Source organism: Apteryx rowi, unplaced genomic scaffold (assembly GCF_003343035.1).
Source record: "Apteryx rowi isolate R43461 unplaced genomic scaffold, aptRow1 scaffold_7, whole genome shotgun sequence".
Taxonomy (NCBI): Eukaryota; Metazoa; Chordata; class Aves; order Apterygiformes; family Apterygidae; genus Apteryx; species Apteryx rowi.
The window spans coordinates 381,429-399,625 of record NW_020450982.1 but is presented as its reverse complement, the minus strand read 5'-3'; the positions used below and the strand labels follow the sequence as shown (position 1 = coordinate 399,625).

Genomic DNA, 18,197 nt, shown 5'->3' with positions numbered 1-18,197 from the left:
CTCCTTCCCTTAAAGCATGAATTTCAAAGTGCCACAGCAAAGGAACAGGTTCCAATAGTACCTTACACAGACTATTCATGTATAAAATGGTTTGGTAAATGTGAGGTGTTTATTTAAATGAGCACATATAGGGATACAGACTAAATAAAAGTACTTGAACAACATCTTTGTTATTACATATACAGTTATAGGTATAATAAAGGAAACAAGGCCGGCACTGTTCTTAGGTGTCTGTATAGATGGAGGGAATGTGATTCAAGCAATGATCAAAGGCGCCGTTTTGGAAGAATCCGTTTTCATCCGTTCCGTTGGAGACCATGTCTTCCGACACACACTGTGCTTCAGAAATCGCATCATAGCCTGCAAACGTGACAAGTCGCATGGACATGATTTAGTGCCGCAGTACATATAAGGAAGGAGGCAGGGTTTGAGGCCGGGGGTTATGCCGCACAGCCCAGCGTTAATGAAAAGACAATAGACTTTACCATCAAAGCCTCACCCAGGAGATGCACAAACCGATCTCCGTGGGCATTTGTGTCATGGTGTATGAGTCTCCCATGCATTTCTGCGGGGAGCTACACATTTGCAAGCGAAGTGCAAGTATCGGAGCACAGCTCTCTTGGGACGTTACAGCTATTATCTGAACAGGGCGTCAAAACAATGAACGGGCAAGGAGCCTAGTCTGCGCGCTGCAAGTGATGTAGTCCTCTCGTGTTGTGTGTTTTTCCTTTTAATGGCTTTAGGGAAATGTCCCATGTGTCTCCCAGCTGCTCTTGAGGTTGAGGACCTGGGTCCTGTGGATGCCCATGTAGGGCCGACACGAGGCCATCTGGACTCAGGTGTGCCCGTGTGTCCCGAAGCTGCCCGGTGGCCAGGCATGGCACCGTCCCTCTCCAAAGGGGGAGAAAGGAGTGTGGCCGAGCACCTTGTCCTTGGCCCACCAGAGCTTACTGTGCCACTGGCTCCTCGCCTGCCCCATCTGCCTGGTGCTTGCCAGGCTGCTGGAGAGCTGTTATGGGTGGGGAAAGAAACTCTTYGTCTTTTCCTTTTATAACATGAAACTTTCCCAGCTGCCGTAACCCTCCCCGAGCCGCGGAGCCCCCTGGAAAGGTCCAGCTGGGCCGGCCACCAGGTGCTGCCGCAGCTGCACTGCCGCAGCGTCCCTCAAAGCAAGAGCGTCACTGCTTGGCCCAAAGGACATGGCTATTCCCTGCTGTGCCCCTCTCTCCCTCACCCTGCTTTTGCCACTGGCCAGCCACGGCTCACAGGCATGTGCCCGTTTTACTACAGCCCAGCTGGACTCATTTTTAATGAACCGCAGTGACATGAATTGCAAGTGTCCGTGCAGCCGGATGGTCAAAGCCCTGGGACTGGGGCCCCGGGCTCCGCTCCACAGAGGGGCTCTGGGGGCCGCTGGGGATCCGCTCTGTCCTTCTGTGCCTCAGTTCCCCCTTTGCAAAATGAGGGTAATGTTTCTTCTCTTCTTCAGCGTTTCCCTCACCTCTTCAGCCTGTCTAGTCCTGAAGGCAAGCGGGGTTTGCATGTGGCTGACATGAGGCTGCCCCAGGCCAACCCGAGCCCCCACGGCTGCGTGGAGCCGCGGCAGCGACAGACTGACCTGGTGGCCTTGCACAGCCAGCCCCGATTCTCAAAGAACCGTAGGCTCAGTCCTTAGAAGTTAATCAAAGGGATCTTAGGCGTGTTTGTAAGTATTAGAGATCAAATTCTGTACTTATTTCTGCTTCTGCATTTGCTTATGACATACTAATTTACTGTTAGCTTATGGATCAAACTCTGCTGCCGGGCACGCAGTGTAGAGCCAGCATCTCCGACAGTCGAGCCGCCCAGCGCTGTGTGTCGCTGCAAGCGGGGTGAGCAGGGTTTTGCTAAGTTTTGCGGGTGTTTATGTTATGCTAATTTCCATTTGATGAGCCTGTATACGGGGGGGATACACGGCCACGGATGGACAAAACCCAAGACAAGCATTCACCCCAGAAATCATTATTAGATTCCAGATAGAGTAAACTATCCAAAGCCCTGAACAGAAAATAAAAATTTATTGACTGTTAATGTGATTCATGGAACAGCTGTTTGCCAGTCACATGTGGCATTCCTGTGAGATGAGATCTCATTTAATATTAATGGGGCTATAAAATCCCGAAAAAAAAATTAATGCATAGCCTTGATGAATCTCGCAAACTTGAATGGCTCTATTTTACACAAAGAGATGAGATAAGATTTATATATTTCATATATATTTATGTTTCAGCCTCTAAGTATTTGCATACCTCAATAACTACTCTAAAAACAAAAATATTACACAGAAACATTTCATAATATTTTAGCTCCAGACAGAAAAAAAATCAACTGTTGTTGAAGTTGGTGTCTTGCCATAGCATTATTCTTTGTGCCTACAATTTCTTTTGGAAAGTTTATTTAGTCTGTTCTTTAAATATTGCAATCTGTCAATCCAAACTTGAAATTTGATGTTAACATGAAAAAAACCCTACGTTTTAGTAACATCAAACTTATGAATAACACAAAAGAATTCAAAGTTGAAGTCAAAACTCCAGCTTAAACATCTCCCTTGTGTTGGTCACTGATGCATACAATTTCTAGCATGGAACACCAGACAAATGCATGCACATCTCGCTCAACACAGTCGCCTTTAATACAAAACAAACAGGAAAGTCAACTCTAATTTTGTGGTCGGACTCAAGCCCCATTTCAAAAAGCATTTAAACATATGTTTTCAGTATCGTCCTTAACTGAGGTACCCTCCTGAATCCAGACATGAAGAAAAATCTCTCTGAGATATGTAAGTAAAGACTGCAGCAAATGGTAGTGTTTCATGGCTCTGACAAACCTTGGAGAATGTTGTGTTTGATTTGGTAATTCTACCAATTCTTAATTGTGGTTTTAAAAGTAGAAAAAAGTCCTCTGTAAAAATGAGTACTTATATATTTGTTTTAGTCATCTAGCTATAATAACTCATTGCAAAATTTACATCATGTAGCTAAATGGGAAAATACAGTTGCCATGAACGTGCAGCAGCACTCTTCCAAACAGAAAAGAACAAATTAATGTTTTTAGCTACATTTCTCAAAGCAGTGACTTTCTGTTTTGTCAACATCGGTATTGCAAGACAAAACCATCCGTTTATTCTTAGGTGGATAGGAAGTCCCTGATGCCAATATTTTCTCCAGAATTTTGTTAACTATTAGCTCGACTTGGATCTGATTGTAAGAGCCTGCCTGAGCGTACCTGAAGGGATGTACAACGAATAGCCCATGCAGTAAAGGTGAGAAGGGTCTGGTTTGTCAGCTATGCTGTAGGCGAATATTCCCTGTGACATGCAGCATTAGAATAAAAGGAGAATTTGTCCATCAGCCAAACACAGAAGGATTAAAGAAAACAAATTTGCTTTCCTTGTGGGATTTTTATAGATGCAAATGAGTTTCAGTGACTGAGTTTTTAACACAAACATATTTTTGTAATAATGCTGATGTAAAAATGTGTTTTTTCCCCCCTCCTGCTAAAAATATCATAAGGGTAATTCTTTATAGGCAGAATAAATTACCTGTGGAAGCTAAAGGTGCATTGAGTAAGTGGTAGCCGTTCTGCCTCAGGGGAGCAAAGCAGTGGGAGTCTCCCGGGAGCACGTCACCGGCAACAGGCTGCTCCACTGGTCTGTAGCAGTCGCCGTAGTGGAAACAGTTTTGTATTGAATGAAAGCTGCCTTGGTAACCTGAAAACAGAGATTGCACACACATTTTAGCACTACTGCCATGGTATTAGCTCCATTTCTGTCACAGTATTTCATTACTATTGTGGGTTTTTTTAGTTGCTCAGTTTTAACTATGGAAAAATGATCATGCTATTCTGTAAGGTGCAATAATACAAAACCTACATCAGGCTCAGTCCCACAAGGTGCTGTGGACTGTGATCCCCATCAAGCAAAAATCTCAAGGATGTGCTTAATTTCAAGCAATTGAAGACACTGCCTGAATGAAGTCAACAGCCCACTTGTGTTCAAAGCTAAGTAGTAAGTACTTCACTGGATCAGGTCCAGGATGCTCAGCTCCTAAGGGAATGCGGCTATAATGAATTACTGCTAATTTTAATACAACAATGCAGTATTTTAATGAAAAACACTGCTTTGTTTTCAGTGGAGTAAAGCCTTTTCCCATCCGGTGTGCATTATTCACTGCTGGAGACAGTATTAGTTATTCCAACTACCTTTAAGAGTACCTTAAGCCTCTCCTTTCTCAGTGTGCTCTTACTTCAAATGAAAACCCTTCACTGAACACATGGGGCCAGAGTCTGCAAGGAGAACTGAAGCAGAGGTGCAGGCCTGATGCCAGATGGATGTCAGATGAAGACTTTGGGTTCAGTCAGAGGCTCTTCTTGTTTCCAAAAGGTGCCAAGAGAAATCTGTATGGTCTCTGGCTGCCTCAGTCATGCTTCTTTTGGGGTATGTTTGACTTTTTCTGCTCCACATTCCCTGCATTTCTCATCTCCTGCTTTATACATATATACATATATATATATATATATCTTATTACCAGCAGACCAGCAGTTTGGATATTGCCAGCAGAAGCTGTGGATGAACTGGACACAGCAAAAGATATTTAGCAGTAAAGGACAAATCAAATGCCAAGGAAGGAATTTTACAACTTACGAGTTTGTGCCAACATCCTAAAAGAAGATGTTTTTTGCTCCCACAAGGCTGATCTCAAAGCATTCCTCAAGATTTAATGCCAAACATGGCCTGATTTAATTCTCCTTCTTCCTCTTGCCCCAATAACCTCTTCCTGATTAGGATTCCAGGTGCATCTCACATTAATTGCACATTCAGATTAACTGTCTCTCTTAGCTTCTCTCAAGGTCTGTCACTTGCTCGTCAAGGTCCCTTCTGAAATGATGCTCTTTCTCTTACAGGTAACTTAAGTAAACTAAGTCAAGCTTAAAATTTAGTAGAAAATGCCATCAGGATTTTTCTCTAATTGGCAGGAAAAGGATGGGGCAGTTTCTTTCTTCCCCATTCTCATTCAGTTAGACTGACATTTCCCAAGGAACTGCCACAAAAGCTCCAGGTAGTTCAGCCAAATGGGGGCAAACCTGGCTCCTCAGCTGATCGAAGCCAGCACGGCTCCACTCGCCCGCTGAAGGCTTGGCTTGCTGGGCCAGTTGTGCAGCTATTCAGTCTGTTTATTTAGTAATGTAATAGCTGTGCCTATCACCAGAGTAAAGGGCAGAATTAGTCCCTTTGCAAATCATTGAATGTATAAGCTTTTTCCTGTTAAGAAAAATCTCCTGTCTTTTTCTGCCTTCTCTCTTTAGTACCAAAGTTTGATGAAGTAGATAATATCAGGTAAAGCTCAGGGTCTGACTGTTAATTCTGGTCGTGTTTTCTAGGGTGGTAGTAAATCAGATTAAGTGAGGCAATTCTTTAACAGAAATGCAATGAACTCATCTAGTGGTGAAAGATTTGCTCTGAAGTTTCACAATTTTATATGTGCTTTGGCTGGAAGTGCAGGGATTAGTTGATTCATTTCTTGAGAACCTATGAGCCTCTGCCACAAAAAACGAAACTGTTGATGCCCATGATTGGTGAAGTACTAATGGACGACTATATTAGATAAAGACACTATGCACGCTGTACCAGAGCTGTCCATATTCGCTGCTCTGTAGAAGAAGGCCTAGAAAGTTGGAACGCTGAATATTAAATGATGCATGTCCTTCCTTGGAATAAATAGACAGCACCTCTATTTAATGCCTGGACAGACTGGCTCAAAAAACCAAAGAGCTCTTACAAGAGGTAGCAAAGCCATCTTTTGAGGTGGTTTTAGGTACAGTGCTTTATTGATTGGCTTTTGATAATTATCCTGACTTCTCTGTTTACAAAACATGAACTCCTTGCTGTAAGCCTTCTAAAAATATTATATCCTTTTTAGATGAGCAGTGAAAAAAATGGGACACTTGGCTTCAAATGAGGTATAACTGGTTGCAGAGAGCACTTTATATGCCTTGCTAGAGAAAAAGCTGAACCTTTTCCAGAATGTCTGCTATACATATCACTTCTAGGGAAGGCATGACGTGTATTTTCTCTTTCTCTATAACTGCTGCCCTTTCGTCATGCTCCCAAGCCTGCCTTTGTTAAATCAATTAAATATGATCTACAGCACTGGCACAGCGGCTCAGAAAAGCAGAGAATAGCCAAGCATGACAGAACTGGATTGAAACTAGCTGGATCCAGGGGTTTCTCAAGACCTATGGGTAAGGCTTCTTTTAAGTGCTTTAAGTTATACTCTAGCTGCTCAGGAAAAAACAGCTGAGGCAGAGAAGAATTGCCTCAAAATCGCAAGTCTGGAAAAGAGCTGCCATAAGCAACCAAATTCTCCTTCGAGTTACAATGTCTACTTGTCAGCACCGCTGAGTGATCATCAGAAAAGGCAGAGCATAGAAAGTGTTATGGGAACTGTCCGTTGAGGGGAGACCAGGTAAGAAAACACTAGCAATATTGCACTATTGCATTCACCAGGCCCAAGTTTCTGCAAAGCACTTCCCAAAGGAAACCCAAGAGAAATACATCGTTCCTGTCCTAGTGTGCTTGCAGATGTGAGAAAGGCTGGTAGCAAACTAAAGAAAAAGGATGGAGGGAGGAAGGGAAAGGTTGCAGCAAGAATATTGGTTAGGTAAAGCAAACCATGATACTAAAAACGCTACTTTTAATCCTTTTGACCTGAGTAACATATTGAAGGTTTACTTCCTTTTCATTAGATTTCTAGAAAGGCTGAGTCAGTGGGACGCTATCAGGGCAGGGACAGAGGCTTTGGGGAACAGTGCAGAAGATGCTCCATGTGTGTAGAAGGAGGCATGGTGATGGCCGGGGGAGGAACAGCCTGAAAGGCGTGGGGCAAGGCAGCTGCTTGGCCAAAGATGGCTCAGGCCCCTGGCCTGGCACGGCTCCGGAGGATCGGAGCCTCRCAGATCTTCTGCACTAATAAAAAGGGCAGGTTGCCAGCTTGTTTAAATGGCGAGTGCTCCTGAAAACCAAAGCCAGTAGACAAAAGGCGCAAAGGCCCAGGACCATGTGAGGTTGAAGCAGCCACGAGGACCTTTGCAGCAATGGTTGCTCCTGCCAGATAGGATTTTACTCGTTTCATACAACCACAGGAGATGAAACCTGCTGCTTGCAGGCAGTATAATATTTGATTTGCATATGCATATGCAATACAAGCCAGAGCTTTCCTGCAATGTATACATTTCCAAAAGGTGCAGTATGAAAGGAAGGTGCTTTGGGTTCCTTCTGTTTAGTTGTGGTTCCTTCAGGTTTTCTGAAATGCTGTCCTGCATGGATTGCCCCCTTCACGCATAGCACAGAAAGAATTAGACGCTAAGATGTGATTAAAATCCCATAACTAATGGTTTAATTAACAACCACATATGGTTGATTAGAGAAAGCTAAACATGGAGCACTTTTTACAAGTTCTTCAAAAAGACTCCCTTAAGTGGTTAAAATATGAAGTAATCAAGAAGGCTTGTCTGGTGCAAACATGGCTGCTCCTTCTAGGAGAGCACAAGTGTAGTAGCACCAATTTGGCAACTAGTGCTTCACTGATATTTTTTTTCCAAATGGATTTCAGGTTTTCCTTCAGTTTGTTTGATTTAAATCAATTTTTCTGAGGTTAATTTTCAAATGAAGAATTGACTAAATGTCCTGTCACTTAAATGATCGCTATTAAATGTTTTATGTGCAGTAGATGTAGAAATATAACAGTTAATAAAGGAATAAACTGGGTTCCAAACATAACATTTAGCTACAATTTTGCTTTGAAATAATTTGTGACAGAAAAGCTGCAGTTAGCCACTTCACACAGTGCACTGGCTGCCTCTATTTCTCTAAGGCACAACCTAGAAAACTTCAAGCAGTTTTAAAATGAATGATGTAATGAACAAATAATTGGAATATGTCTATTAAATGCCAGCTTGTTAAGTCATGTCATTTACATGTATGTGCAAATAAAACCAAGCTCTTCAAATTCCATAAAATTTCTGACATGAAACCATGTCAGGTATAAATAACTGCAGGATTCCTCTGCCTGCCAAATTCTTTCAGCATATAATAATTTCCATGTGATCTTACTATGACTAGCTTTAAACATATAAATAATGTCAGTTTATTATTCTTTCATTATCAGTATTTCTGCTACCAGCTTGCTGATGCTTGCTGTTTTTTTAAAAATTACAGAATCACAATATTTATACGCTTCTATAGAGATGCCTAGTTCTAGAGCCAGAGTTAAATAGTATTCCCCTTTTCAGCAAAAATTCAGCCCCCCAGGTTACTACAGATTCCATTACAAAAGTGTGCTATTAATGAATCGAGTTGCAAAAAAGGCTTAGGGCAAGTAGAGCTAGGTACAGGTTACAGATCAATTCATTTCAAAGGCTGCTAATTAAAATTGATTTTGGAATGACCATTTCCATAATGAATTTATAATAATACTTCAACATTTGGCCAACGTGGAAAATTATTGCTTTTTCAAAACCGCACGACATAACACTTAGAAAGCAACAATTCATGCAAAAGGAAATGYGGTTTTCTTAAGGAGTAAAGTCAATTTATTTAAGTGGTTCAAAACTTGTTCTGTCTATGCATTTGTTTCTGCCATAATAATGAGCTGCTAAACTTTCCTCTTGTGGTTTGTAGTTATTTAGCTCATTATAGTAACATAATCATATATCATTATATGCTATCATAAATCTGCCACTTTTCCCTCACAGAGTTAATCTTTTTAAATTGAATAATCTGTTGAGCATCAGGTTGAGTTAGTTTTTCCTTCAGCACAAATCATTTAATATAATATGCTTTAGCTTTTCAGACAAAGTCAGTCCAACCAAAGAGCAAAATTAGGCAAGCAACCTTAGAGTATTTAAGTTATTTGACCCAAACTAGAGGTAAAATACSCCTTGGAGACCAAAGGGCACAGGGAACTGTTGGGACGCTGAACCCCATTACAGCYGTGCTCTGCCGTTGGGTTTGTGCTGAAATCCTGCATTTCAAACTAAGCCTTAGAGCATGTTCAGAGAGAGCAAACCTCCTCTTCTGCCCACTGGTGAATTGATCACATGTGATACTTTGCCCAGCCAAAAATGACCTTATACAAATAATACTACAGCTGTGAAATGAGTTTCAAAAAACTGGTTATCTGCCTGTACAAACTTATATGCTTGGTTATACTTGCAACTAGACAGATGTCCTGCACACTTCTTTACTGTGAGTATTTACCACGCGTAAGCAGCGTACCATCTGGATAATATAACACATTTCTTAAATATGCAAGCTCCCGTTACTGGAGGAGTCTGTGATAATAATATCGCTTGCTAATTTATACCTCAAAAATTGTAGCAACATTAATTAGTTCCCACAACAGAACTCTGGGATAGGAAAATAAGCTCCCTATTAAAAAGGCCAGGCAATTCGGAATTCAGAAAAATGTCTTAAATTAAGCAGTGAAATAGCTGCTCTCGTTCCTGTCCTCAAATCAAACCGGCCCTCGACAGTTCTACAAAGTACCTTTACAGATACTATTACATGGAGCAATACATATGCTAAACTTCCAAATACTAAATAGCAAAATAACTTGTGTTTGTCTAAGCTCATGGCCCAGCGCCTCCCTAGCAGTGGACGGACGCTGGGGTGTGCTGCACCCATCTATTTCAGGACCAGATGACGTTGCTTTGGCTGCATCACCCTCTCCAGACTAACCGGAGGTGGGTGACTAGTTAGACACGGCGCACAGCTAGCAGACAGCTCCTGAGTGGGGAGAGGAATCCTCTACTGACGCTCGAAGAGTGAGGCAGGGTTAAATATTTCACTGCATTGTTAAATCACAGAGCTATTTGGGGGCATAATTTATTCTCATAAGGACCTTTGAAAGCACGTYCTAAAAAAGCACCGAATAAAAGCAATAAATCTGTTGTTGCGATAGCTTCCCGCATCCTAATAAGACATGATGGTATGAAGTGGTCTGAAAATTTTAACCCTGTATAAATCAAAACACTCTAAAACTAGGAGTTCCCATTGAAACACTGTCAGTCTCTTAATAAGGCGGTATTGGCAGAAAGTGCAACAACAGCAGTCAGTTGTTCTTCCCCGGTTAGGAGTTAGGAAAGCTTAAAAAAAAAAAGTTACCTTGCGATCCCTGCTGTACAGACTGGTTTTGAAACGGAGCGTAGGGTTTATTTGGTACGGCAGAAAACTGCTGCCCGTTTGGTGACTGGCTGTGCGACGGTGGAGAGCCATGTTTCTGCAGCAGGGACGGGGGCACTAATGCTTTCAGTGGGCTGACGAGCGGAGAGATTATGTTGGGAGCAAGCCTAGAAAAAGAAAAGGTAGAAAAGCTTTATCATGTCACAAAAATGGGAAAATGAAACACTTGAAAGGCTCCTATTTCCATGCTCCCCATCTATGGAAACATTTATTTTGCAGGTATGAATTTTATTATAGAAAAGACAATAGTACAGTGGCGCTTTCATGTTGTCATTAGCAGGAAAGTGAGTTGGAAATTGCTGTATATTCCTGTACACTGACTTCCTACTTTAACCCTAACGACAGGACCGAAATGACACCACTCCTCAGCGAGCAACTTTAGACACAGCTCAGTTTTAATTTAAATTTTTGTGAGCTGAGAAACACGTCCACAAAATAAAGTGTAGAACGTAGTTAGAGCGAGTAAATGCAAGTAAATTGTGTAAACGCCTTAGGGGCGGTAACGTGGTAAAGCTTTATACCCAAATTTCAGCCAAGTCAGAGAAAAGCGTGAAGGTTTTTCAGACGCAGAAATTTGGGTTTAACCCCAAAGATGGTATTATCCTTTCACAGGAGAGGCGTGAAAGAGGTTCGCTTGGGGTGGCACTGCTGGGTGTCACTGGGGGTGCCGCCAGCTGTGCAGCACCCGGCGCAGCCCAGGCGTTCCCAGGACGAGCCGGAGCATGGCCTCGAATGGCTGCAGCGAGCCTCTTCTCGACGTCGGTCTAAGCACTGCAYGGCAGCTGGTTCAAGAGGTAAATTTAGATGAACCGTGACATACCGGTGACAACAGTGTAATCAAATTTAACGTGACAGGCCGGGGAACACTGCCAAAAGCTGCCGCAGTGACTGAGGGTCACAGTGACACTCTTGAGAGGGGTTTAAATAAATCAACCAGCCAAAGCTCATCCTGTGATGCAATAACCCCATCCTCCCCAACCAGGGAAATTAGGCAAATAATACAGACCACAGAGAGTCTCAATATCCCAAAACTAAACGGAAGCAATAAACCAGTAATGTGAAATGGGGCACGCCAAGGATGCACTTGAGCCAAATATTTAAGAAAYGGAAAACAAACCTTTTTCGAGAATGGTAACTGCCCCTCTATAAACGACAGCCAGCAATACRTAAAATAAATAGAGACCTAAAGCACATCTTGAAGAGCCAAGCTGCAAGGAGAAGCTCTTGTTTGCTTTTGGTTTCAAGTGCGGATGAAGAAGAGGCTGGCACCGAGTGGGGACAGCCCTGATTCCAGCCGCCAGTGAAGGGTCCAGGTTGGCAGCCACTGCGCCGAGGGGAAGGAAGCGCCGGGACGCCTGGGCCCTCTTCAGGTGACCGGGAGCAAACGCTCTCAAGAGTTTGAAGTGCTGAAGAGCCGATGCTCAAGGAAAAATAGCTAAAAAGCCCCTGATCACTAAGGTCAGCCCCCTCGCGGCGGTACTTTGCTCTCAAAGGTCTCAGTGGAGAAACAGTTAAAACTTTACCCAAAACGCACCATCCCTCAGCCCAGCTAGAAGTCCTATCTTCTGCAAGGCTGTACCTTCTCTCACGCGTTGAGTGTGTGGTGCACAAAGACGGGACTGGCGTTACCACCTGCGGTCTCTTCCGAGGCTGCGCAGCCAGGGAGCAGAAACCGGTCGGCAGCCCGTTCAAACAGCGCGAACGGAGACGTGGCCCTGCACCAGCCGCAAGCAGGGGGGCAAGCAGGGAACTCGGCATGACTCCCGTAAGCTAGGGCGYAGTTTCTCAGCTAGGACTCAGCTTTGCTCAGCAGCAAATCAGGCTGCATTAGAACAAGAGGCCAACGTGGGGGTTTGTCTCCTTAAAGATATTCATCAGGGTGCCTACAGCTCAAGCTGGTCCCTAAAATATTATTTTGCGTGTGTGCATGTGCATGTGTTCTGGCATGCTTTAGGGTTTTCTTTCATGAACTGACTGTGCAGTCCCCAGTGCCCTGTTTTTAATTCTCTCCCGAGTATTTGCCTACTAATCAGGTTGCTGGGATACCCAGACTGTTAAAGGAGAGAGGGAATCATTCCTGATCCAGATTAAATAGATTATGCATTAGCAACAGAACAGAGCTTAGAAAGAGATGTCTTCTGTATGGGAGAAGAAACCTTAAACTACTGAAACTAGGAATTTGGGGGGCAGCTGGATACATTAAAAATGCCCAGGCAGTAGCTCAGGCATATGTTTCACTAACTAATAGCCTGGACATTTCCTGTTAATACTGTACTACAACCACAGTTTGCTTTGCTTTGAATATTAATAATAAATATATACCACATATTTTACTTTAATTTTAACTCATATAATTCAGCAAATTTGGAAGGCCTTTTGGGGCCTCTTAATATATTTGTACCTGTATATAGTGATACACATTAAAAAATTCATATCCTTCCCTAATTCATTAAATCTGAAGCCTCCTGGCTATACTGAAAATTTCTTTTCAGCACGATAAACCTTTTTCCGATCTCCCTAAACCTTATTGACAACTGCAGTTCATTTGCGCTGTTGATATAGTCTAACTGTCAATACAGTCTACCTCTGTCTTATAAGGGGCTGCTTGATGGAAGCAACATCTGTGATCAATACACACCTTAGCCCTTCTTTTGGGTGGTAACCACCCTACCTGGGGGGTACCCTGGTACACCCGGAAAGAGCTGGCCTCCAACCCTAAGTTACCTTACAGGTAACTCTTTGGGTCTGTACTGTTTCCTGTCCCCATTAAAGCTGCAAATTTCATGGTACCAAAACTGTCCTCAGTGCTTTGGGTATCACAACCTAAATTGTCACTGCTTAACAAGTACGAATGACTGGTAACCTGCCTGGGCAGCGCTGGCCCTGGCGCTGCTGGTGATACGTGCTAATGAGAACATTTATGGGTGATTTGGAGATGGGGGGAACTGGTCACCATTTGCTGACAATACTTAAGTCTCCTTGATAAGCTACTCAGATGCTTGCAGGAAACTTGGACCAGAGCTGAGTATACTGGGAATCTGGACTACAGGACACCAAATAAAACCGCATTTGGAGGAATGAGAGGTATATAGCAAAAAGGGTCTACATTCCTTATATATGTTGCTGGTTCCAAAATTATAGTACCTTTTAGAAAAAGCAGTGTTGTAGGAATAATGTGTAGTTTTGTTGAACAGTGATGATAATAATAGGAAATTGTACAGTTGGATGCCGTAAGAATCTACTTATTAATGACCATACATTACATAGTGGTAAAACTGCAAGAGCTGTATTCAGTTTTGATGTGTTAAATCATAGTGGAGATTAAAACCTTGTGAAGATATGATAGAGGGGTAAGACAGGGTTTTCTTATCGGGTAAAACTGCCCAAACTAGAAGTGTGCCACTGAAGGAAGAGAACTTAAAAAGTAGTATTTTCCATTACAGCGGTGCAGCAGAGGAGCCAGCTTCCTCTCTCCACGCTGTCCCAGATACAGGAGCAGGAGGGCATTGAGCACAGTGAGAGGCAGGTCAGGTCCAAACAAAAGGACCCTTCTCCTGGCACAGCAGGCCTAGGCCTATGGAGTTCACAGCCACGGGAAGTCGCAGAATCAGACACTCCAGCTAGATTTTTTAGAAAGGGACCAAACAATTTAATGGCCAAAAGCAACATTTCCATGCTAAGCAAGGGGTAATCAAATCTTGTGCTTTAGGATGTAAACCAATCGCCCCGAAAAGTCCGAGAGGAATTCTCCTCGCTCTTCACTCATCACACCACATCACACAATTGACCAGGTATTGAAGGTTTTTCAGCTTCCCTTTGAAGCACCATGTGTAGGATGGTGCTGAAGACATAATACTAGTCTTGAGAGGCCTACGATTTCAGGTGGAATTGCAAAGCTAAAGCAAGGAGCTAATAAGAAAATCTTATTTATGTAATACCTTCATCCACACAACAGACAAAAAACTCCCGGAAGAACTGATCCTAAGGGAGTCACATGCCTTGCCTATGACACTGTATACATGTCTGCATCATGCTAGATACTGTCTCAAAATACCCAGCTTCACGGCCCTTCCTCAGTCAAACTCTTATTTGAAGTCAGATGGGATACTACCCAAGAAGAACCATGAACCAGTCCTTAAACCAAGTGTTTGAACTGCTCCCTAAACCGAGTGTTGGACAAAGACAGTGAGACTCTTCCTCACTTCTACTACAGAGCATCTGTCACTCACATCAATGGGAACTTGTGGAAATCTGCATCTTATCAGAAGAGCTTTCTTAAAGAAAATTAAAAGCCAAAACATTGAAGATATTAATGTCTTCTCTCTCATTTTATGAAGTTATATACCTTTAAGAATCTCAAAAAGAAATCCCCATAAGACTTTCACAAAATTTTCTCATAACCATGCTTACACATAACATACTTTTGATTACGAAAATTCAGATTAAATTGCAAGTACGGCTTATGTGAAGGAACTAGCTAGGTATTCTGCAAGTTAACAAGGACCGATATAAAAGACACCTCATAGGCTGCAAGTACCATTATTTTGTTTCAGAATTATTTGTCCTGCCCCCAGTGTCGGTCTCCCCAGGTGGGCAGTGATATATAAATCTGTGTGTTTTCCCAACACACACCAACTGCCTTGTTCTAAAATTACTGCAACATAAAGAACTCAAAAAAAATAGATAGCAACATTGACTTTTCAAAGCTTTTAGTCAAGATGGTAATGTCTGTTTTCTATATTCACCCACAGTGCTTTGATTGAATAAGGAGCAGTTTTCTACTTTGCTTTAGCCACACTTTGTTCAATAGCAATTCCTGGGCAATTTACACAGAGTAACAAATGATAAAGCCACATTTTTAGCTGTTTTAAGATGAGCTTTTTCACGATCTACTTCTTCATCTCTTGACTGCCAAAAAACCATACACAGTATACTTAATTAGTAACTACCTGAAGGCAATGGAAAATTGAAAAATAGTGAAAAGAACTTCAAACTAAGATTCTTGAATAATAATTGAGAATGCAGTGTAACCGCAAAACAGAAATATCTAAGATAGGGATGTTTCCAATATGAAAGCTGTCTTTTTTTGTCTGTTTTTTTTTCTTTTTATGATGTGATGGCTTGATTGGCAGATTCCTCAGCTAGACAAAGAACCTCAATCCATATCCCATTGAGTTCAGTGGAAACAAGACCAAATCCAGAGTGAAAAACATCTGTCCTTTATCTCAAATACATTTTTGTATATTTTGGGCTACGAGACTGTACTGTAATATAGTTCTCATGTATAGCATATTGCCGCATCACACAATCTTGACTTTGAGAATTATGTTCAGCCCATATTAATATGAAGACAAGTGTATATAATAGAGCACCAGGGTGAGAAGCACAAAGCAAAGAGGCTCCATGTTTTATCTTAAGTGATTAGTATAGTATTGCACCTAGTTACAAAAACTAAGATTTTTTTCCTTGAAACCAGGTTCTACCATAAAATTCAGCATGCCAACCATTTCATTCATAAAATTTCTCCCCCAAGCATTACAGTTACTTGTGAGAAAGTCCAATTCAGTTCCAGGACCAGGAGATTATTTTTTTAAATGGGGAAAAAAAAAAAGTTAACACTGATTTTCATCTCTTCCCATAATATTAAAAATGATGTGTAAAGCTCTGCTAATCTGGTCTCTGGATAGCGCCCAATCTCTTGCCACGTGTTTCTGTTCTGGGTCTTGCCCTACGGGAATTTCTGTCAGCACATGCTCAGGAAACAGTTATACCGTTCACTTTTTCTTTTTCTTTTTTTTTTTTTTAGACAGACTCTATCTGAAGTTGGTGAACCTTTGCACTAATCACTGCCAGGTGCCTCTGGCTAGCTTTCTGGAATGCAAGGAATCTTTTCTTTCTCTCCCTCTTTCTTTCTTTCTCCTCTCCCCCCCTCTCCCTGATATATAATAAATCCTTCATTGCAGATCACCTTGCTGGGCACCGTTGCATTTTATTACCCTTTTCTATAAACAATGAGCAAACAAGTTATTGGGCTGTAACACGCCGCCCTTCAGACAAGGCCCCCGTCTCTGCTCTGTGACTGCGAGACATGACACTGTTTCGGGTTTTCGGTTTTCTCGCTGTGGCTGTGGCTAGCTGGAGGAGTCGCCTGCTCATAGGAGACTCGGGCTCTCTTCCTGACCCTGCTGCTCACGGGCTGTGCGACATACCTCTGTGTGTACCATCCTTAAAGTGGGACTAAGGACATAGCCTTTTCCTAGGCTCTAGATAAGTGCAAAATATCACTTTTCATTCAGAATACTGCCTTGGATTATTTTAATCTGGTTCTGCACCTTTGCACACCCCGCACTCGGAGCGGTGTCAACAGACGGTGCACAACCGGAGCTAGTTCCCTGCGACCAGCGAGAGGGGTTTCATCATCTCTGTGCAGGACACCATCCAAAGGAGCTTTTAATGTGTCCTCGACTCTTAGGTCATTTAATAGAATATTTTTAATAACACCAATTAACAGCTACATGAAAGTAGCTTCAGGCTGAAAATTACACTGGAGCCAAAGGAGCCTCTCTCTTCCTGATACACTCAAAGCCATTTGGTGGGGACCTTCTTTTCAGGTATAGAGTGAAATACTCACTGAAATAATACTCACAGCCTTTTCTAACAAATACACTGCACTTCTCATAGCTAGGGGTAAAACATAACTCAGTATTTTATAATTCATTTCATTACCTGCATACAGACGCACACATACACACATACATATACACAAACACGGATTTTTTTCTATATTATGTGAGTATCTCTACAACTGTTCCAAACTGATATGTGCAATTTCTGCAGAGCAGTTAAATCTTAAGAGACTATTACTGGAACTCTGCCAGCCTAAAAGACATTTTTATTCATACGGGTTCATTCAATAATTTTCTTTGAAAAGAAGTTGATGAGTCACTACAGCGGAAGCTGCTACATGTAGCAGAAATTTGAAAAAAAACCCTCATTCAAACAATCTAGCAGGAAAATATATTACAAAAGTAAGTAAAAAAAAAAAAACCTCATTAGTATGCTCAAAAAAATACCAAAACATATTTAAATAAAGATTACTGCCTTAGGGTCAAGTGACTGCCAGAAAGTCAATTACAAAGACACGCAATCAAACACAGATATTTTCTACCTGGTATTATCTGACATTTAAGCACTGCTTGAATGTTCTCTCTAACTTTAGTCATTTAAGGTCATTGTCATCTGGCAAGGATGTAGCACAGATGCTTCCAGGCGTAGGTAGATTCTTTACAGGTAACTAATGCATGCTTTCTTCAAGTTTATAATATAAAAGGCACTCTACCAAATAGTGGCAGATGTCAAAATATCATCTTAATCATTCATTATACCATGACAAATTATTGTGCGTTTGGCATATATGCTAGCCTCACTTCAGAAGTTTTGCTTAAAAACAAAACCAAATGAAAAAAAACTACAAAAATATCAGGTTTACAGATGTTAAGTGTACAATTTAACTACAGACAAAAGCAGTAATGGCTAAAATCATTAATAGGATGCAGAAGAGCTGCGGCTGAATTCCTCTGAAATGCTTCCTGAGTTACTCTGAGCAATTTGTTTAACCTCCCACTTTCTCCTCTTATTTCTTATTCCAAGATAGTGTCGGTTATGCTGTCTCTTCTGGGCAGGCATGATAAGTAGTGCTCACTTGGGATGTGCTGCCGAAGGCTCTCATGAATGTCAGTCTAGCCCTTTCAGAAACATAAGTGAAATGCATGTCCACCTATTTCTGCTAATGGGCAAGTAAACAAAATTCTACCCATAATAAACCATTACATTATTCTTAACCATGTATTGTTGAGGTAAGCCCATGCTAATACTAATTTTGCTTTAAGGAAAAAAAAAAATGTACAGGCCTATCTGG

General features: G+C 41.9%; 1 protein-coding gene across 1 annotated transcript in view; it reads right to left on the bottom strand.

Moving 5' to 3' along the window:
• Positions 1 to 223: 223 nt before the first annotated feature.
• GLIS1 (GLIS family zinc finger 1) overlaps positions 224 to 18,197 on the bottom strand; it is a 201,371-nt gene continuing 183,397 nt past the window's right edge. The window contains exons 8-10 of the mRNA XM_026086952.1: positions 10,202 to 10,386; positions 3,581 to 3,748; positions 224 to 360 (exon numbers count right to left, since the gene is read on the bottom strand). Coding sequence (XP_025942737.1) covers positions 224 to 360; positions 3,581 to 3,748; positions 10,202 to 10,386 — 490 coding nt within the window. The remainder of the gene's footprint in view (positions 361 to 3,580; positions 3,749 to 10,201; positions 10,387 to 18,197) is intronic.